The following is a 21,299-nucleotide window of genomic DNA, read 5'->3' as shown; positions in this document are numbered from 1 at the left end:
ATCTGTTAATGCTTCTGAAAAAACAAAATTATTATTTCAGTGCACCAAATAGGACAAGAACAGTATTAGTAAACCACAGTGCATTTCAGACTTTCTAAACTACAGTCTTGAGTAAGATACTAGTCAGCTCAATCACTCAGTGTAAGTGGGAATTGCAAATGTAGGCATGGTACTAGTCACCACAAATTACTTTGGTATTCTTGGAAGTGTAGTCATACTGTGAATTAGGCCAGCTGCTTTTAAAAGTAGTAGTTTGTGGGAATAAGTGTTAGATTAGGACTAGAAGCTTTTTGTTAACACATTTAAATTCTGTATCTGGATGTCCTTTCTCTAACCTTTTCTGTAAAGTAGGTGTTAGTTTCCTGGATTCCTCCTATGATTAAGACTTTTCCCTAAACAAGAATTCCATGTAGTCTTCTGAAAAATAGTCTTCTACAGCCACTCTTGAGTTCTCATTTTTCCTTTACATTTTCTTACCTGTTCTTCCTCCTGTGATTCCATGTTTCTTTACCTTCATGTCTTTCCTTGTCTCTGCACTCCTTTTGTGTCTAACCTGCCATTAACTGCTGTTACGCTTCCTTTAAAATATGCATGCAAGGTAAGAAGTGTACAGTCTCCTCCGTCCATCAGTTTGGGATGTGCATATACTCTTCTAGCAAAATAACACTTTTTGGAAGTCATAATTATTTTGGTGAGGTTTTTTTTGTGGCAGATGGGGAGGAAACCCACATTTGTAGTGAAGTGCCCAGACTTACCATGATGAATCCCACTTGGCAAACAGGAAAAATGATCAGAGGATTGTCAACTTTTGGGAAAAGTCTCCTGTTGAGCAGGGCTTTAAATGCTTTAAAGCTTGTTTGGTTTTGTTTGTTTGTTTGTTTTTTAAATGCACTGGGAATGAGAGAGAGGAGTTAGTTACTACGTGGTACTTTTTTAATGTGAAGGACAAATTAAGATAATGTTATCAGTATGAGTTCAAGCAGGGCTTTAGCTGCAAGAAGTTATTAGCAATGGCCCTACTGCAAAGATTAAAAAGCACAGCATTTTTTAGGTTAATTTTAGAAGCTTAATTATAGAAATGGGCACCCAAGGATGTTTGGTTTGGCAAGAAATGATCAACAGAATTTTATCACCGAGAGAGGTAAATGTATTAAAAACTTGTAACTGGCAAGAAAGGATAAGTTCCTATTTTAGTTGTGCAAGTTAGATTTGTGTTCATTTTTCTAGGAGATCTTCAAATCAGATAATTACACAAAGCACCAGTCCAGTTCAAAACCAAAACATTGTCCCCCTCTGTCCCCACCTTCCCAAACAAACAATGCCCCCTGCCCCTAATTCGAAAATCCCCAAAATCAACTTGACATAAGAGGTTGGTCTGAAATTTGGTATTGTTCCTTTGGATCATGAAAGTAGTTGAGTCTTCTTGAAGGTGAATGATGGAATTACTGTACTCACTGTCCGTCTTGTGATAAGATTTTCCAGCATGTCCCCCTTCCACAGTGACCCAACATACTCTGCTCTTGGAGATGCAACTTCATGGAATGCAATCTGTGGAAATGCACATACAAACCCCATTGATGTACACCTTTGCTGAGGCAAACCTCATGTTTTAGTCAGATATAGCAAACTAGAGAGATTTTCACCTGAACTTATTCTCAAATGCTCAACCTGTTCTGCTAGCTGAGTGTTGCGAAGTTGTCTGGCTTTTTCAGAATATTCCTTCTGAGATATTGCATTCACAAATTCCACAGTACATCCCAAAGACTTATGTACATTATTAATACTCATGAGAATTTATGTGCTAGGATGACCAGTACTAACACAAAAATACAGAAATTAGTCCTAAAATAAGGAAATATATAGTTTTTCAGAATGCAACATGTAGTATAGTAAGATATATGTCAACTTGTGCCCCTCAGGATGACTGTAAATAATGTACATAACAGCAAAAGCTATTAACATGTATACAAAAAAAAGGAATTAAATTTCAGATCACAGTAAAATAATGTCATATAATTCAAAATTTCCCAACGTAATTTACCATAATATCACTTTGAATGATTCTCAGTATATTTGGCCAGCATTATTGTTGTGCTTTAAAATTACAATGTACTCTATTCTTGTATTTATTTGAGTTCTTCATTATCTTGGCTTTAGATGGCTAAGTAGTGTTAAAATTCCTGTTTGGAAGTGTAGCAGTTGAGACCAGGCAACCTTATTTGTGTTCTATGCTCTATTTCTCAGGCTTTTACTAAGAGGACATGTTGGGCTGAAAACCTACACCTAAATGAAGCCCAAAATGCTTACCATGGCTTCTTTGTGTCCAAGTTAACTAAACAGCATGACCACTGTTGCCTTCTATGTACAGAAATTGTGAGAGGGTACTTTTATTCTTAAAGCCGCATGTTTAAAGTTTCAGCCTAAAAACCAAAGATCTCAAACTATAAATAGTTGTTTTCAATTTCTCCCTTGGAGCTCTGGCATTTGGAAAGTTTAGTGTTTAAGAGACTGGTGTCAATTTGAGATTTAAGAAGCAGTGGCTTTCTAGTAATGAATCAGCAAACAGCTGTGAGTAAAAGTAATATTTTTCATGTAATGTGCAATACTGTGATTTTTGGGAGAGCAATCCAACATTGAATCATGAAGCTTCACAGTACATCATGGGATCTTTCTTCAGACTTAGGAATTCGCCTTAGCATGACCATAGAGGAGGTAAGGAAGTCACCTTGAACAAGGATAATGTGTCCATATGAGAGAATGGTAATGGAAACTTTATGGTGAGTAAAGACTGTAGAAACAAATCAAGGAGAATAGTAAAGGAATAAAATGAGAGAAAGTGAGTGGGCAAAGACCTACCTTTTACAAATTTTAATCCACATTGTTATCAGTGAGGCTCGTTCTTACTTAGCTTTTTGATTTTGCTGTAGTGTATGAAGAATAAACCACGGCAGCATTCTAGAAAGAACCAAAGGAAACTTAAGAGAATAGACTGATTGATATATGTAGTGTTTATTTGGCTCTAGCTATCTATACAGGAAAAGTTTTAGGAGGAAGGGAAAATAAAAATTGAGTTTCAGTGTTTGGGAGAGACGTATACTGGAGTACTTGAGGAAAACATGCCGATAATCTGTCTTGGTTATGTCTTTCCATGATAAATTTTGTATTGAATTCTGATGCTTATCACGTATAGCTGCTGCAAAAGTCAGTCTTCAGGAATGCTGATGGAATCCTTTGACTCAATTTCTTTTACTTACTGTTTCTGTGACATCTGGTTTCTAGAAACTTGTGGTAACACTTCCCATTGTGTTACAAGAGATGCCTGTGTCAAGAAAAACAAATGATTCTTCAGGACAGTTAAAAGGATTTTTTTTTGTTGTAACTTTCTTCAGTCTGAATCATGATGTCAGTTGCTATTAATAGCAACTCAAAATCTGACATTGCTGTCTCACTGCTTTCATCTCACATGCTAAAATCAAATTCATAGAAAGGAAGCTGTATCATAGTGAAATAAACCTGCCTTCTGGCCTCAACTCTTTGAGGGGCCACAGAACAATCTCTGATTTTTCTTTTCTGCTTTGTTTGGTTCTTTCTATAAAGAACAACTCAGATGATATAAAATTATCATAGAATATACAGAGTTGGAAGGGGCCTATCAGTACCATAGAGTCCAACTCCTGGCCCAGCACAGGACACCCCAAGAATCACACTGTGTACTTGGCGGCTTTGTCCAAATGCTTCCTGGACTCTCTCAGGCTTGGTGCCGTGACCACTGGGGAGCCTCTTCCAGTGCCCAGCCACCCTCTGAGTGAAAAACATTTTCCTGATAGCCAGTTTGAACCTCCCCTGACTCAGCTTCATGCCATTTCCTCGAGTCCTGTCATCGGTCATGAAAGTGAAGTGATTGGTGCCTCCCCCTCTGCTTCCTTCCATGAGGATGTTGGAGACCACCATGAGGTTGCCTCTCAGTCTGCTCTTCTTCAGGCTGAACAAACCAAGTGACTTCAACTGCTCCTCCAAACCCTTCACCATCCGCATGGCCCTCCTTTAGACACTCTCTAAGAGCTTAATGGCTTTTTTATATTGTGGTGCCCAAAACTGCACACAGTATTCAAGGTTAGGCCACACCAGCGCAGAGCAGAGCAGGACAATCACCTCCCTTGACTGGCTGGTGATGCTTTGCCTGATGCCCCCCCCGGACACGGTTGGCCCTCCTGGCTGCCAGGGCACTGCTGACTCATATTCAACTTTGGACCAGGACCCACAGGTCCCCTTTCTGCACCACTGCTTTCCAGCATCTGATTACCCAGTCTATACACATAACTGAAGTCTGTTCTGAGAGGCTGCATATACTGATAAATGAAACTGTGTGAGGGGTGGGATCCTACTACTCAGTCTTTGTCCCGTTTTAAAGTAGTTAAAATGGTCCCTGGCACACTTTTGGTCCTGGCTGGCTGCTTCTCAAGAACTCAAGAACTGCTGAGCAGTTCTTAAGAATAGTTTAAAGTTTGACATTGCTCAGGAACCATTCTTGTCAGATGTTCTGAGGTCTCATAGTTCTCTTTTTAGAGAGTATGAATGTGGTCAGATAACTGATGGCTTCAGGGACAGTGATGAGGCATTTGCCCTGTGGGTTCACTAGTGTGGATGTACCCAGAGTGTCTTCTAGTTCACAGACTTGAGGCTCACCTCTCTGAAGTTCAGAAAGTGCTGTTTTGTGAAATATCAGGTATTCTGCTATTAATGTGCCTTTAGGGGCTTAGGGCAGAGGACATGCAGGCTCCTTCTGTAGAAAAGAAGAGAGAGAATAAGGTGAAATAAAAAATAGTAGTATATCATGATATACTATGATATAACAGACAGCACAAGTCTGTTGTGGAGGGTTAAAGAAGATCCAAGAAGGATGAAAACTGGTATGCCACTTCTGCTTGTCTATGGAGAGGATGGCACCAATATGGGAAAGATGTCGTTATCATCTGAAATTACTTTTGGCTCGTGAAATGTTTCTGTGAGTAGGAATCAATTATATCAATTATATAACACAGTTTGTCTTTTCTTACAACCTGTTGGATTTTTTTTTCTAAGAAAAATCTTTTTCTCACTGAAAAATGATAAAGTCTTTAATAAAAATTCATGTGTTTATTTAGCTTTTAATATTCTAATTGAGGTGGTTTTTTTTCCCACATTCATGTCACTGGCTATGTGTGAGCTCCATACACTTGAAATCTGGATTTTTCGTATTCCTCTGAACATAAAAGCCTAATGGCACCCATCATTCCTTGTGGTATTTAGCCTTAATGGAGTACAGAGCTAAATCCCTGTGGTGCATGTTTGTCTTGGTTTGAGACCCCTCAAAAATCCAGTTTCCAAGTCCAAGCTCCCCTCCCACAATTTGCTTCAGTGTGAGAGGGTTTTCAGACAAAACACAGCTACTCAGCATTGGGGGAAGGGGAAAATACTTACAAGGTTTATTTACATACATATATAGATATAGGTAACAACTACTGTTTTTACGATGAAATAATAATATATTTACATTCGATTAAATTTCTCTTTTTGTTCAACAAGAGTCCAGGAAGAAAAGAGAAAAGTCTTTTTGTCACTTTTCAGGTCACAGTTCCTTCAAATTAGTTTCTGTGGTATTAGTTATCATCCTTCATTTTTATGGCAGCAGATTTGAGTATTGCAGTCAGAATTTTTCTGTTCTTACTTTGTGAAAATCCTAATCCCTCAAACCCGAGTCTTCCAGGGACTTCCTTAGAGATTTTCACTCCTCTTCTCCGGTGCTGCTGCATTTCAGAACTCCCCTTCAAATGGAAGTCCATTCCTCTTTCTAAAAGAGGGTCTTCTAAAAGGGGTTTTGGGGAGATTTAATTCAGTCTTACCCCCAAAACAGTCTTCACTGAGTTTTCTCTGTTCTGCTGCCAGCTCTCTCTCTCCTTGCAGGACGTCTCTCTGCGTCTTTGAGCCTGGCTCCATGCCATCTCGCTGCTGCTGGCTATCTTTTTGGCTTTCAGCCACCACTGCCTCTGTTCAGCTCTGCACACAGCTGTCCTTTTTCCCCCTCACATAAGAGGGTAAAAGAAGGTGCGATCCAGGGATCTCTCCAATTCTTTCGGAGTCCCCCTTGATCACCAGCCTCAGGGGGGGCTCCGCTCAGCTACTGCGCTGCTCCAGGCCCCCCAGCCAGGGGCTGAAGAAGAGGGCCTGCTGACCCTCCCTCCTCGTGGCTTCACAACATGCCTACAGCTACCTCAACTTTCTTCTCTTCCAGCCTGTGCCTGTATGTTCATTTTTACAGTAGTGAAATGTAGCTTCTGATTGGGCCTGGCACACCAGGAACACCACCCCCCCAGGGTTAACCACTTTTTCTAACTCCACGGGAAAACACTTTTTATCCCAGGACGATGTTACTTTTCAGCTTCTTGATTTGCCTCTGTATGTAGTTGAGTTCATTATTATGAACTCATAGTAGCTGTATTGCACTAACTCTTTCACCTGAATAGTGAATAAGAAGTTCAAATTTGGTGGATAATTCTAGTGTAACAGAGGAAGCTGACAGTAGAATAATTAATAGCCCTAGAAGCAAATACAGGGAAATCCAAATCCCTTTTTGTCTGAAACAATCCACAAGAGAAGGTGTCTTCATTCTCCAGTCATCTTAGAGACAACTCTTCCTGAAAAACCTTGTTTTGAGAAGCTTTTTCTGAGATAATATTCAGTAGCTACATGTAAATGTATAGACGCTAAACTTAAGCAACTATTTTTTTCCTTAGTTAAGTAATAAAAAGTAACACTGGCATGATGTAGGATCTAATTAGTGCATTCTTAGCAAGGATGCTGAAAGTGAATACTACTTTCCTTTTCCATTCTAGCCCTGGCCTTTAAATTTTTAAACTCTAGCCAAGTTTTCATGAGACCAGATTGCAACGGTAAGAATAGACTGAATGCTTGACAAAGAATAATTATTTAGACGTTTAGAAAGGAGATAGAATTTTGATTCAATTTCCTAATACTCTGTGCATTAAATTAAGTCAAGATCAAGATTTCTTAGGTTGTCATTATACATAGCAATGCTGTTGCTATTAGATAAAATTTGTCATGGTAAATAGGTATGCTAGTCATAAATCCCGCTTACAGCCAATGTGCTTATTGAATTAATGCATGAAAAATGTTTGTTTTAAATCCCTGTAAAATATTACCTTGTCTGACTTTTCCATTACAAACTTTATTTTAAAACAATGTAAGGCTCACAGTACGTGCTGTCTCTTAGTTGCTAGCCTCTTAACCTTATCTTAAAAAGGTGAAACCTGTGAAAGTTTTGAGGGCACAGTTCAGAGGTGCAAGTGTTTAATTGTATCTTTTCTGTTTAAAAATGCACCTGGCTGCCAGTCACCCTTCCACTCTTAATTTTAATTCTGAGGCTCTGTTTCAAGTGGTACCGCCTGAAAATATAGATTTAAAATGCTTTTTTTACTAATAGTACTCTTGAAAATGAGGATGCCATGCTCGTGTTTGCTTTTGCACCCTCTCAATTATTTATTGCAGAGACTTACCTAACAAACACCCAAATGTTTGTAATGGTGCTCTTAATGTGTGTTATGTTCTTGACATCTGTATATATCACTTCATTCCTTCATGGCTCAGGGTGTCAGGTAAATGAAATGAGCATCCACTCTGTTGTGTCTTGCTTTGCTTTCTGTTCACTCTGGGAGAGGTGCATTAAGTTTACTTTCTCTTCCTCCTCTGGTTTTATGGTGCTGTTTGTTAAGAGCAACAGCAGCTTGGCCAGGTAATGTGTTTCAGTATTCTGAAGTTCTGAAAGGGTAGCATTGTGGTATAGGAAGAGCAACAAATGGTGGGCCTGTAGGATGGAGAATCAACATGGTAAGGGAGTAATGCTGCAGAAGCTTTTGGATCTGTGGAGCTGGACTGGCAGACATACATCTTAGCTAGTTGTCTTTTCAAAGTCTCAGTTGATCATCTTTTGTCCATCATTGAAAACCTGACTTGAATGTCTCAGCACAGTTTCCAAATCTTCATACCTCTTCTGTAAACTTTCAGACAGTTAATTTGTGTTTTCTTCACTGTTCCTCCTTGTGCTTGAGTAAAGTGCACAGCAACTGAAAAGTAGGATTTCTATGCCTTTTTACATCTCTTTTTTTTAAAATGTCTCCTTTGCTAACATGCCTGCATAAAGTAAATTATTGCTGAAGAGTGATAATTAGTACATGCTGAACAGGATGTCTTTGCTGGTTTTGTGTTCTTAATTTTGTATTTTTTGTCTAATAAGCTGCTTGTTGTTGGGGAGCATTGTTTAGTGGTAATTAGTTTGAAGCCTGACTGTTTTACTTGCTGGTCAGACTGTGTGAAGAAAACGTTATTTCTTCCTTTCCCTTACATCTCTGATCCTCCTTTTCCCAACCCAGGGGGCACTGTAGATCACAGTGAAGGTGGTTTGTTCTCCACATTTTCCAAAATAGAGAATGCTTAATAGAATATTATATAAAAGCAAAAGGAGTGTATTAAATTTTGTCATGTCCTGTTTCATTCTCCAAATGTGTTACTCTCGTTAGAACCTTTTTGAATGGCAGATTATCACTAGCATAATTGTCAGAGGAAGGGACACAAAGTGTTGCTCCTGGGAGAGAGATACAGGACAAGCAGTTCTCCAAGAGTAACTTTAGATGTTGTCCCAGTATTAAATCCTTTATATTTTTCAGGTTCTGTATGTTTTACTTGCTTACTCTGATGTGACACTTTTTCAGGAAACCATGAAACATGCTCCAAAAAAATCCAAAGTCAGACCTGAATGTTTAAGTTGCATTGTAAATGAAAATAACTCTGAGATATTTCAAACCTTAAACACGATTTGGAGAATAAAGTCCACAAACAAATTTTTTGTTCTTAGATGATCTTCTTAAAGAACTTTTCTCAATATCTTTGCTAAACAATTTTTTGCCTTTCATGTTTTTAGCCTTAAAAGCCCCTCACTTTTATTTGCAGTATCTTTTTATCTTGTTGTTATGCTAGGAACTGCTTATGATTAAATAGAAAAACTGTCTCCCTCATCTTGCAGTTTATAAGTCATTCCCATAGGAACTGCCAAGTGGAATTAAAGCCAGCTTCTGTCTCAAGCAAATATAGAGATCTCTCAAAAATGTGGCAGTAATCACAGCTGAAGTGGAAAGTGTGAAAAACTTTGCAGTGGAGCAGGTTTTGCAGTTGCATTATCATGTCCAGTTTTCTATGTACTGGGAATGAAGTCTAACACAGGGCTTTTCTTGTCCAGTATCTTTCAAAACAGAAAAAACTATAAGCGAAATAGAGTATGATTGGGAATATATCATATGGAAGCAGTGAGAGTGTGTTCAAATGTTGTCATGTCTTATTTTCCTAACTTAGATTTAATTACTCCTTTTCTGCAATTAATGTAGCCATAATATTTCATTATTTTTCAGCTTTCTCTCTCTCTTACCTTCCCATCTTTTTTCCTGTTTCTAGGAGAAAAAAACTAGAGAAAAAAATAGTCAAAATTAATTGGAATGATGTACCAAATATAAAATAACTATATAGTTCAAGATAGGTTTTATGAAGGTGAAAGCAGGACCTCTCTAGTATATACTTTTCCATACCTAATTGGGAAAGAATTGGGATTATTCAGTCTGGAGAAGAAAAGGCCCAGGGGAGATCTTATAGCACCTTCCAGTACTTAAAGGGGGCCTACAGGAGAGCTGGAGAGGGACTTTTCACAAGGGTCTGTAGTGACAGAACAAGGGGAATGGCTTTAAACTGAGAGTAGGTTGAGATAAGATACTAGGAAGAAATTCTTTTCTGTAAGGGTGGTGAGACACTGGCACAGGTTGCCCAGAGAAGCTGTGGATGCCCCATCCCTGGAAGTGTTCAAGGCCAGGCTGGATGGGGCTTTGAGCAACCTGGTCTAGGGGGTGGTATCCCTGCCCATGACAGGGGGATTGGAACTACATGATCTTTAAGGTTGCTACCAATCCAAACCATTCTGTGATTCTAATACATCTGAATACCCTGACTGACTGTTGTGATCTAGGAGAGAATGTGAAGGCTATATTTTCATCCTTTTTAGAATATTTCTCTTATTTAAAAGAAATATGAAGAAAAATACTACTTTTCTTTTGAAATTAGTATTACATTAATCAGTATTTCTTATTCATAAGCTAAGCATGCACACAATGAACTAGATACCTTAAAAGAAGATTATGTCTTGAAATGATGGATATTAAGTCTTCAGGAGTATAACATCTATTACAAGCTGATACTTAATTTTTAGTTCTATCACGGTTTAGGAAACGTAGGTAGTTCCTTTTCTAAGATAGTATTTGTGAATAAGTACTGATTGTTACTACTTTTTTTTTGTTCTCTTTTCTAGTTTTTAGGAGACTTCATACTTACTGTACTAGTCTTATTTTAAATACCATGAAGTGATTTGTATTCTAAGAACATCAGTGCCAGAATCTTTTCAAGTATGAAATGCCTTGAATAATGTCTTTAAGATGAAGGAATTTTCCCACGGTTCTTTAATTCACTGGAGTGATAATTCTTTATCATAAAGACAGCCACGTGAAAACCCATAATAGCTATTCCTATGATGAGTCATTGTGAATGGCTGGTAGAAAGGAAGGCAGTGTGAGGCGAGTAGAAGCAGAAAGAGAAAATAGTGACTGGATCATCTAGTATCTGTTGCAGTTAAGGTTAAGAATGCCTCCATACTACATGCAACAAAAGCACTAGGAAGAATAATTGGAAAAAGCAGAAACAGTAAAATCCTGTGTTTGACGTTGCAGGTAGCCTAAATTCAGTGTAAAATGAATAATTAAAATTTTTATTCCCATACGCAATCTTTTTGTGTGTAAATATCCGATGATGATAATGACACATCTATTTTATAGTTATAGGTTATTAGAACTATGACTTGTGCTTCTGTAATTGAAATGGGAAGTTCATCTACTCCTCAGATTACCTGAGGGGGAGGCAACCGGTCTAGACAGAACAAAATTCCTTTTGGTTCTAAGCGCTTACATCCCAGTAAAATCCCCTTATTGAGTTCTGTTTTTGAGGGCTCAGAAAGATTTCTAAATGAAGTCACTGTAAATGCAATCAAACAATGAATTGGACTGAGATGTCTGTGCTCCCAAAATAGCAGCTACTAAGCTTTTGATGCCTAACTGGGGCTTTGTAATCAAAAGATGGGGCTTAGGGTTCATTCATGCGAAATGCTTGTTTCCATAAGTCTGCCTTTTTACTGCCCAGTGTTAGTCATGAGAATAATGATTTAGTCACTTCAACTGATAGTAAATATTCTGCTTTGTATGTGTTACCTTTACACTGGTGATGCAAACTTATCATCCACTTGAAATTACAGAGTTTTCTGGTTTTTTTCTTGAATTTGTTTTAAATTTTGAGCAATCCAAGAAGAGTAGGGAAGGGAGAAATGTTTGTATTACAATCTACCTTTTCTGTTTTGATCTTATCTCTTTACCCACAGTTTTGATAGTCCTGCTGTTTCATTCAAGTTATGTTTGCTAATAAAAAACCTCTCTGGGGCTATATTTGTATGTTCTGTTGCACCTTGGTGTTAGCCATTGGCTACAAACTTCTTTCCTTTGTTGGTTTGTACATTTTTGAATTTATATTCAGTGATTATTTTTTCAAGTAAATACCAATAATTTAATATATGTCTTAAGCAATCTTTTTAATAGATCTGATTCTCCAAACCATTTTTGTTCTGTGGAAAATCAAAGTGATATTCCATTTTTTAAACTTTTAGCATATAAATAGTAATTATGTTCTTGCTGCATGTTGGTTGTATTGTTACAATTGAAACAATACTTCACATGCTGTACCTCATTGATGCCAAGATAAATTTTAGAAACCATTTTGAGTCTGCTGAATGCCTTGCCATTGTCATATCTCTTTTGAATATTTGAGTGATAAAAATTAGAAAAAACCCCCAAATTTTAACATGTATTTTTAGATTATATTGCTTGTCATGCCTTTTGCCTTTCAGAAATGAAAAACTTGAGGATCATAATTCTATAAAGTTTTTTATTTGTCTAATACTTTACTTTTAATCCTACTTTAAAAAGAAAACTTCATAGGAAATGAAAAAAACCTTTTAGGTGATTGAATATAGTAATAATCTTATTTGGAGACTGAAACAGCACCTTCAGATTGTTTTTACATAAGGCTATGCATATAAAAAAAGCAGCATCAATGGAACCATGGTCAGAAGAAATAAGTGCCAGATCATTAATATAAAATGCAAATTATTAGACTGCATGGTCTTCAGAAGATGGGAGAACTAATAATGGGCTTTCATTGGAAATGCAGATGTCAGCTGTGGGTGCCTTGAATTGTCAATAATAATGTTAAACACAGGGTAGAATATCAGGCTGAGCTTATCCTTTATTCTTCTCTCAAAATCATTAAAGCTAAGACAGTTGTGACATATGTTCCTCTATGGCTCAATAAGTGAAGACGTGCATGGAACGTATATATGTATGTGTTCTGAATTATTCATGTCTCAGGTACTGCTCTGGAGAAGCAAATGCAGCATGCTTTGCTGGTAGGTAGGCTTCAACCGTATCTCATTGAGGAAAAAAAATAAATATTCTCTGTTTATCCCTGATCGTGCCAGTTATCAGCTGTATATAGAGGCCCAGGCATTATTTTTCTTTTTAATATAGCTGCATTGGGAGAAAGCCAAATAAATACCAAAATCAAAGAGAGAGTACTTTTGTGGAATTTAGTGCCTACATAACATGTTGTCTGCATCCATTTAGATAAAGGACTTTCTCTGTAATGCTCATGGAATTTGCCGAGCTGTAGCCACAAGGTCAACCATAGAGACAGAGGAAGGGAAACTTAAACCTGGAGAATAGTAGTAGATCCTCCTTTCTCCTTGCAGAGAGAGAGGTAGGGTGTGCAGCAGAAATCATGTTATTGTCTTACCTCTGTAAGACAGATGGCAATTCCTGCCATCTTCCTGTGTGTAATGACCTGGGATCTGAGTTACTCACCAGACGTAGCATGAGGTTGTGACTTCAACATCAAGGTCTCTGTGAACTGGGTGGAGGGCAGGAACACAGTCTGACAGTTGTCCAAATTCAGTCTCTCAGCACTCATTTGGAGCATTGTTATAGAAACTGTGGTTTTGGTGGTTGGGTGCGTTTGTCTTGGTGATGGCCTTTTTTTTGGTTTTTGTGTTTCTGTGTTTTTTTGTTTGTTTGCTTGTTTGTGTTTCTTTTTAATCTGTGCCTTCTGCCATCCGCTCAAGACAATGGATATTAAATGAGATGCAGACTCTGGTTTTTTAGTGATTTTAAACATGTATTTCTTTTTGTGGTACGCTAGGTTCTTATGTGACATTATGTATGAGTTCTGTTAAGAAGTTAATTTCAAGTAACGTAAGTTTAAATTTAGAAATGTTGAGTCCTGGATGGATTTCAAAGTTCAGTAGGAATCTCATTTTATGTTTTGAAATTGTGTGAAGGATTGTGTTTAAAATCAAACCCATATTTTAAAGTGCCTCATCTATTGCAAGCCCACTCCATGCTGTGACCTTAGTGCAATGCACGAAGGTTGAACAGGTGAAAAGAACTCAGCTACTCGAGGAAGAGGTGTTGATTTAACAGATGACTCTTCTCTTAAGTTTTGTCTAAGTGATATTTTGCTTTAGGATACATTTAATTTGCAGTGAGAGATAAGTGTAACTTTCTAGCATAGATAGGAGACAGATGCTATTTGTTAATTTTGTTTTACCCTTTGCTAAAAAACTTATTTTAGGTTAAAAACGTCTAGAACAGGAATTATCATGTAACGTACTCCAGTAACTATGCGCTTGAGCAGTGGTGACCTTCATCCTTCTTGAACAAGTGAAAACGTACATATTGAAATAAAATCTCAAACATCTGAATGTTTAAATTCATAAAACACCTGTATTACCTAAAAACATGCTATTATTTAATGCCTGGGTTTAGATTATACATGCATCAATGTTTTGGGGTTTGACTACTTTTAAATATGTGCTTTGTACACTAAATAATCTCTTCCTGTTTTTGTCAAGGTCTGAATTATTTATTGCAGCCTATGTTACCCTCCTGATTATTTGCTAAAAGCTAGAATTTTATCACTTCAAGTTTTTGGATATGTCTGGGATAAATGCATTGTATATTAGCAACATTTTTCATAATTATGGCAACTGTCTAATAAGAAAAAAAAAGCTGCCCTTGTCCAATATTGCTTTTGTTCACTATGTCCTTCACTTAAATTCAATGCTATGCTAATTTACTTATTGTTAATGTCCTATGCCTTTGTGAGAATTAACTACTCCTTGACTTCTTAGTTTCCTAGGCTGATGAAGAAGTTGCTCGGCAGCATTGTTTGTGTTTTCTCATCTCATACAGTCTTATGTCAACCTAGCTCTGACCTTTATGTGATGGAACCTAGTTGTAATATACTCTTCTGCTTAACAAGCTTTGGAATAGAAATATATGATTGACAGAACTGCAGGAAATAATTAGTTCCAAGCAGATGAAAAAAGTAAAAGGATTATTTAAAGGAAAAGAAAGTGATTCAGATGGTTTATGGTGCATATGAAGTCATCTCAGCTTTTAATTTAACTGTAAAGGGATTGAAATAAATTTAAATCACTGTACAAAAGCATTTCTGACTGAGTCATTGTAAAAAAGCTTTCTGAATAACTTTACTGCTTATTGGAAGCTCAAATGTATGAAATACTAATTTGTTAATTTGCTCTTTCAGACCTACTAATAAAATACAGCTGAGTGGAAGAGCTTCTGTAGGAAAGAGAGCATGTGCACTAGATCTTGCTGAAATGTACCTAGAGAATTATGGTATTCTTTGAAGTAATAAAAAATATGTGTACACATTTCCCAGGAAAGAATTCTTCAATCAGTTCTTCAGTCAGTTGTTACAGGGGTCAAGATGTGTTTTTTATGTTTTAATTAGATGTGCAAACCAGGATAAGCTCAATCACTGTATAGATGAGTACTCAAGTATGCTGTACATGGGAGGAGAAAGAAAGGAAGGAAGGAAAGAAGGAAAGATAGATTAATTCTCTGGCATTTTGTCTGTGGCACTTAAAAATCTGTAGATCGTGCAGCTGTATTCTGTGGCAAATGAGTAAAGAGTAAGGCACTCTCCTGTGCTTGGGATTTTTCCATAGTCTAATTTTCCATAGTCTAATTTTCCATTCATTTGAATGGCTCTTTACTAATAACACCTTCATGCTTGAAAGGAAGGCAATGCCGAAGGCAATAGTTAACAGCCAGATAAGTAAGCTTTCTTCTTCTCAAGCGTGGATCAGTGAACAGAGATTAGGAGACATTTCACCCATGTTGTCTGTCACAGGCTTTGTACAGGATGTGCTTCCCCCTCAGAGTGATGTTGGCTATGCTGCCTGTTCCTATATAGACTGAAGCAGAGTCCTGAAAGAAAGTGGTCGTGAATTACATGTAGTTTGGGAGCAATGCGTAGTTCTTAAAGCTGTTGTCATGAACAACTGAGGACTTTTGTTAGAGGTCTTGTAAGGATCTAATACTGAGAAAGAAATGTAAGACAAACTTAATGCCCCTTTGGGAGCATGAAATGCAGAAGATTGTGGTGAAAGCCAACATGAGTTTGGAGAGAACTGATAAAATTCATGTTGGTCTAAAATTGGCACACCGTTTTTCTCCTAATTGAGATATCTGTTCATATATTACTTATTATATTTCTTACCTTTTTATGCCTCATCAGAATGTCATTTTTCCATTTATTTTCTTGGCATTCTTCCCAATTGACCAGTTCAGATCCTTTCTGATGCACGTTAGAGCAGGGCTTTTCTTCTTCCGGCTGTGTTTAGTACAGAAAATACCCAGGTGCCAATTCTCCTGCTCAGCTGTACGGCTGCCATTAATGATTTGAGTCTCATGTCTCCTTAGTTTCCTGTGCTCGTTGCTTTCAATTTTTGAAAAATCTGGTTTGGAAGCCAAGGTTCTGTGAGCTTATTCCTGTGGACTGTGAAAGGAACATGTTTTGAAAACTATTTTCTTGTGTGAATGGGGGGGCTAAATGAAGGATGATCTCCGGTAAATAACTTTCAGTGCTGTATCATGTCTGTAACAATGCAAATCTACAACTTTTTTGCTTTATTGCTGCGAAAGCAGCATGTCTGATTGAAATGAACTTTAGAATTTATAAGTTGACAGTTACTTATTTTGTGCTAGTGATAATCCACAGTGTGTTTTCCTTACTATTTAATGTTCAAAATATAATAAGTCCATTACAAGCTATTATTAATCTGACAAATGCGCATTTTGAACGCTCATACTTATCTGGTGCAATGCATCAAATGTATAAAGAGAATGTAAAGCTGCTGTTTTATTTCAGATCTTGAAAGGTCAGAGTGTGCTACTGAGACTTAGCAAAGGGTTTTTACTACCTTTTTGTGCCTGAGCCATCACATATCATGCAGGTTTTTGTAGCCATTGTTTACTGACACATTTTCCAACTGCAGCTATATTCTTCTCTTTTCAGTGACAGAAAAAATGAACATTTATTTAATTAATGTTTCTTTCAAGGTATTAATATAATACATTTGAAGCAAGGAATTCACTTAACTGTAAATATCACTTTTGCTTTGTCATCAATAGTATTGTGAACAAAATGAGCTAAATGACTTCAGAGGAAAACTGTGTGGAAAGTATGTAGCTACTATGTAAAAGCTATAAGTATGGAATATTTAAGTTATTTTACTTAATTTTAAAGCTATTTAAATATTTCTTTCACCTATGCTTGAATGCATATTACAGGTTTCTATCTTTCTATGAACTTTTATTTGATTAAACCTCTTACAGCCTGAGGCAAATGCTTGAAAACAAAGTATTTGGGAAAAATGTAATGATTTGGTAATATTTTTATATACATGTAGGGTTCTAAGTGTTGTGTGAGGAAAACTTAGTTCAAATAATTTGATGTTTCGTTTTAATAGTGATTTTTGTAACTTGGCAGGGACAGCCTGTTGGAGACTGCGATTTTAACGTTCGACTTTCATGTATAGAGAAAGAGATTATATTTCCACGACATGAAAAGATGAAAAGTGGTCTTATCGACAAAGCACAGGAACCCTTCAGTGTTCGAAACAAACCATTTTTTGACATCTACACTTCAAGAAAGGTAAGCTTGATTTCAGTTGTTTTATATTGGAGTCAGCAAAGCAGTGATAGGCATAGGTTTTCCCTCAACTTTTTTGTTGTTGTTTCCAGCTAGTTCCTCTGCTAACCAAGTGTTCAACAGTGACTGGGGGGGCAATTGGCAGCTTGGGATACTTTGAAAAGTGGTTCTTCTGAACTACTGTTTTCTCATATTTAAAACGTGTACTTTGGCAAAACCTGATTCTTTAGTTTCATAATGTTGAATGATGATATAAAAGTTAAGAGGTTTAGGTTTGAAATGTCTCTGTGCTCAAGGGAATATCTGAGAGCTATGTTATTCATACTATCCTCCTTCTTAGGTAAGAATATAATGTTCTTTTTACTTCCAGTCCCCATTTGGCCATAGGATAAGAATCATGAGTTGTGCTTGAACTCCTGCTTCATGTTCAGCAGTGATTATTAAGAGCCCGTCCTAGTTAATGTCTCCACATTTTACTTATTAAAATACTGCCTTAGATCTTCTGAAGTAATGCATATGACTTGCAAATACATATATGAGTTCCTGTCTTTCGTAGTGCTCTCTTTTCTTCAGTGTAGACATGTAAAATACTTTTATTCTCTTCTGTGAGTTAAATGGCTCCTGGATAATACTTTCTTCTAGAAGAACCTGTTTTTCTCGGCACTGCTGTTATAAGTAGTCCCGTGTCTCATTAGCACAGAGCAATGAACAGCAAATTGTCAGTTTTCATTTCCTTTTGTCATTTCCTCGATCCTGTTGCAGGTAATGAATCTTGCTCCAAGAGGAGCAGTAATTGTATTTTGGATAACCAGGAGTGGCTGAAAAGTAAATAAAGAGATAAAACGTAAGTTGAACTTTGGAAAAAAAAATGGCAGAGATTAGCAGTTTTTGGAAAATTTAAGTCATGAACAATTCTGCGAGAGGTTTGTGTGGATAAAGCACTATAAATGTTTTGATCACTTCTCTGTATTGTTGCATTTTGGGTTGTCTGTTTTAGATCAACATTCTGAATGTGAAGTAAATTTTTCATAGGGTAGGGAGGAAGGCTGTTTGTCTGGAACATGTAAGTTTGAGCTGGAAATTAAAGGAAACTAGAGCAAAAGGAACATGGTCTTACAAAGGGTTTCTTACGTAATTTTATAGTTTCTTGAAGAGTTGTGAAGTTCCAGGTTATGTGACCTCATCTAAAAATCACAAAAAGAATGTGGTTGGAAGCATTCTTAGAAAAACTTCTAGTAAAACACATCTGTAAACAAATATCATGCTAGTTAAATCTAATTGCCAGCACATGACTAGTGAAATGATCCTCCACTTGCCAAAACCTAGGAAATAAAAATTATTCTCAACTTATTCTCAATAGCTCTCTTTTTTTCTGTCTAAAGGAGATTTCTGAATTGTCCATGTGCATTCCACTGTGTGGGATTTTAGCACTTTTTAGAGTCAGAAATGAAATTATGTTTTTTTACTGGTCTTTTTCTGTCCTTCTCAAACTCTGAGCATAAGCACTTTAAGACATTGACTGTCTTATTACCCAGCAGTAAAACATCAAATATGTTGGTGATGGGAAAAAAAATTATACATGTCTAGAATTGTTTTCTCATAATAAACTTATAATTGCTTTCGACACAATATTTCTACAATATTTTTTCATTTTGTCCTTGTCTTTGTCACCAGGTTTGATTAACTTGTGAATTATAAAATGAAGTAGTTATCTGGCCAATTTTTTTTATTTTTTGTAAAGAATATTTCTGTATGCAGCAGTTGGAGATAGACACAGAGAGCAGAAGGGGTAGAGTTATTTGCAACACAGAGTGAATAGCTATTGTTATTTTTCTCTTATTTTAATAATTTCAAACATTTATGCTGTATCTACTCTGTACATGTATTAGGCCAAATTGGTAGGAAAATAAAGCAAGTAGGAGTAATATCCTGGGTTTTATCAAATTATATGTTTTGAAAGATTCTTTTGATCTAGGCTTCTTTTTGTCAGTTAACTTTTCCACAAGTTACAGTTAGTAAAAGTCAATGCCTGGTTTCCACAACAGTTATATAGCACATTTTCTTTCTCTGAGGATTCCTTTCCATCTGAGAGTTTTGCTGCCTTTTTTTATGAGTGATGAATATATCCTTCAAGCAGATACAGTGGTGACTTAGGCAGTTTGAGAAAGCAAGCCATCTGAAAGTGTGAAACACAGCTATCTTTTTTGGTTTTGTTACTTATCTCATGCTTTTTAAAAACAGTATTTGAAGATAACAGTAACTCTGAAGTACTGGCTAAAATACTAAGGACATTGCAGTCTGCATTTGAGATTATTATGTTGCAAATGCAGTTCGGTCAAAAATTTTCACCCTAATATGTTATCATCACCTTAGAAACATCTTTGGGATAAGAGTATCTGTACACTTTTAATTATTTGGGGAATTTGGGTTTGGTGTGGCTTCCTTGGTGATGATTTTTTTTTTTTAATGGGATTTTTTTTCCTAGTTGGTCGGGGGTAGGTTTTTTAAGTGGCACTCATGGCAGACTCTGAAGCTTTCTACATTTTGGGTTTGAAATAGCCATGGCTTTCCCATTTTTCTTTTTGTACAATGTACATTATAGAGTTTTTGTCTTCTTACCTAGTGAAACATGTTTTTCCTACTGCTATCATAACAGAAAACTTCTTAGGAGATTTAAAATCTGATCATTGTTTTCAATAAGGAGTTTTATGTCAATATTTAGGAACTGTTTGTGTGCCCTATGATAACTGTAGGGAGTTTTAGGTAGTAGTACCCGTATTGATGTGAAGTTTTATCTAGGACAATATTAATAAATGTTTAAGACAAACAATTATTGATTCAAAAGATATTTCAAATATATATCTGCTCAAAAGAGTAGTGTTCATAAAAATATATTCTCAAAAGAATAATAAAAGAATAATATTTAGACCAAGAATTATTGTTGCTATTATTTACATCAAAAATAGCTTTTTAGTTTCACTACTTCTGTGAACTTGAAATGTGTGGTTCCTGTAACACTTCCTTAGGATAATCAAAAAGGGATATTTCATCATAACTTTGTGAATTTTTCATTATATATGGTCAGAATAGACTATTGTTTTGAAGCATTACCCTATTCTGAAAGAGAACTATTTAAAAAGAGTGTTGCTTTGCCCAAAGGATCTTTATCCTGTTTTTATTCAGTCATCTGTGCAACTACAGCAACAAATATAGTGATGAATACCTCATTAGTATAGCTGGAAGAGCAAGATGACTTTCTTTTGCATCAGTGATGAATGTCGTGATAGGGTTTACCAACTCCATGTACAGCACAGCAAGGTCTGCAGGAAGACAAGGAATTCCTTCTATCCTCTAAGTCTGCTCATATTCAGATTGACTCAGTGTATCCATCAGTCTCTCTCCAGAGTTGGGAGCCACTGAATGGACGCTAAAGGACTGACAAGTGGGATCTACTTAGGTAGATCTTTTCCTTATGATTAATTTGCCATTTTTGTTAGTTTTTCTTTTCCAAGAACAGTGGAAAGGATCTAATAGGATCCTTCCATTCTTGACTAGAACAAGCAGCTTTGTGGTGCTTAGTTGCTGGCTGGGGTTAGACTGTGACAAGATCCCTAAAGATTTACACCCTTGAGTGGTCTGAGAGAAGCTGTGAGGGTTTCTTCCCTACCTTCTTCCCGGTGTGTTTCATCAAGAGTCATTAATTTCATTCAGGTCACCCCCAAGGCTTGTTGTTTGCAAAGATCGATGGAGATAGCAGTCTTTGGCCACCAATAAGATGGATCTCTGATTGCACCAGCATATTTAAGACTGAAAAAGTGGAAACCCGATACTACTGGTTAGAATGTGTTTCATCAAAATATTTGGAGTATGTTTTGGAGTTTTGGTTTTTTTGAAGTGTAGCTGAGTCTTGCTTAGGGTTAAGAAAAGAATGAAGTGTACTTCATCACATTTTAGTTTTCAGAAGCTTCAATTTTTGAAATATATTCCCAGGATACAGTTTGAACCTCACAAAAATAAATATTATAGACCTGTCACAGCCACCCTTCATCATTCCTTTCTATGACCTGAGTTAAGACATTCCATTCCATTCT

General features: G+C 36.7%; 1 protein-coding gene across 1 annotated transcript in view; it reads left to right on the top strand.

Moving 5' to 3' along the window:
- The window catches only part of RNGTT (RNA guanylyltransferase and 5'-phosphatase), a 174,203-nt gene that overhangs the window by 46,543 nt on the left and 106,361 nt on the right, over positions 1–21,299 (top strand). The window contains exon 10 of the mRNA XM_017825292.1: positions 17,047–17,211. Within this exon, the coding sequence (XP_017680781.1) occupies positions 17,047–17,211 (165 nt within the window). The remainder of the gene's footprint in view (positions 1–17,046; positions 17,212–21,299) is intronic.

Source organism: Lepidothrix coronata, unplaced genomic scaffold (assembly GCF_001604755.1).
Source record: "Lepidothrix coronata isolate B3197 unplaced genomic scaffold, Lepidothrix_coronata-1.0 Scaffold4, whole genome shotgun sequence".
Classification (NCBI taxonomy): Eukaryota; Metazoa; Chordata; class Aves; order Passeriformes; family Pipridae; genus Lepidothrix; species Lepidothrix coronata.
Note: the sequence above shows the minus strand (reverse complement) of the source record. Positions and strands in the feature narration are given on the sequence as shown.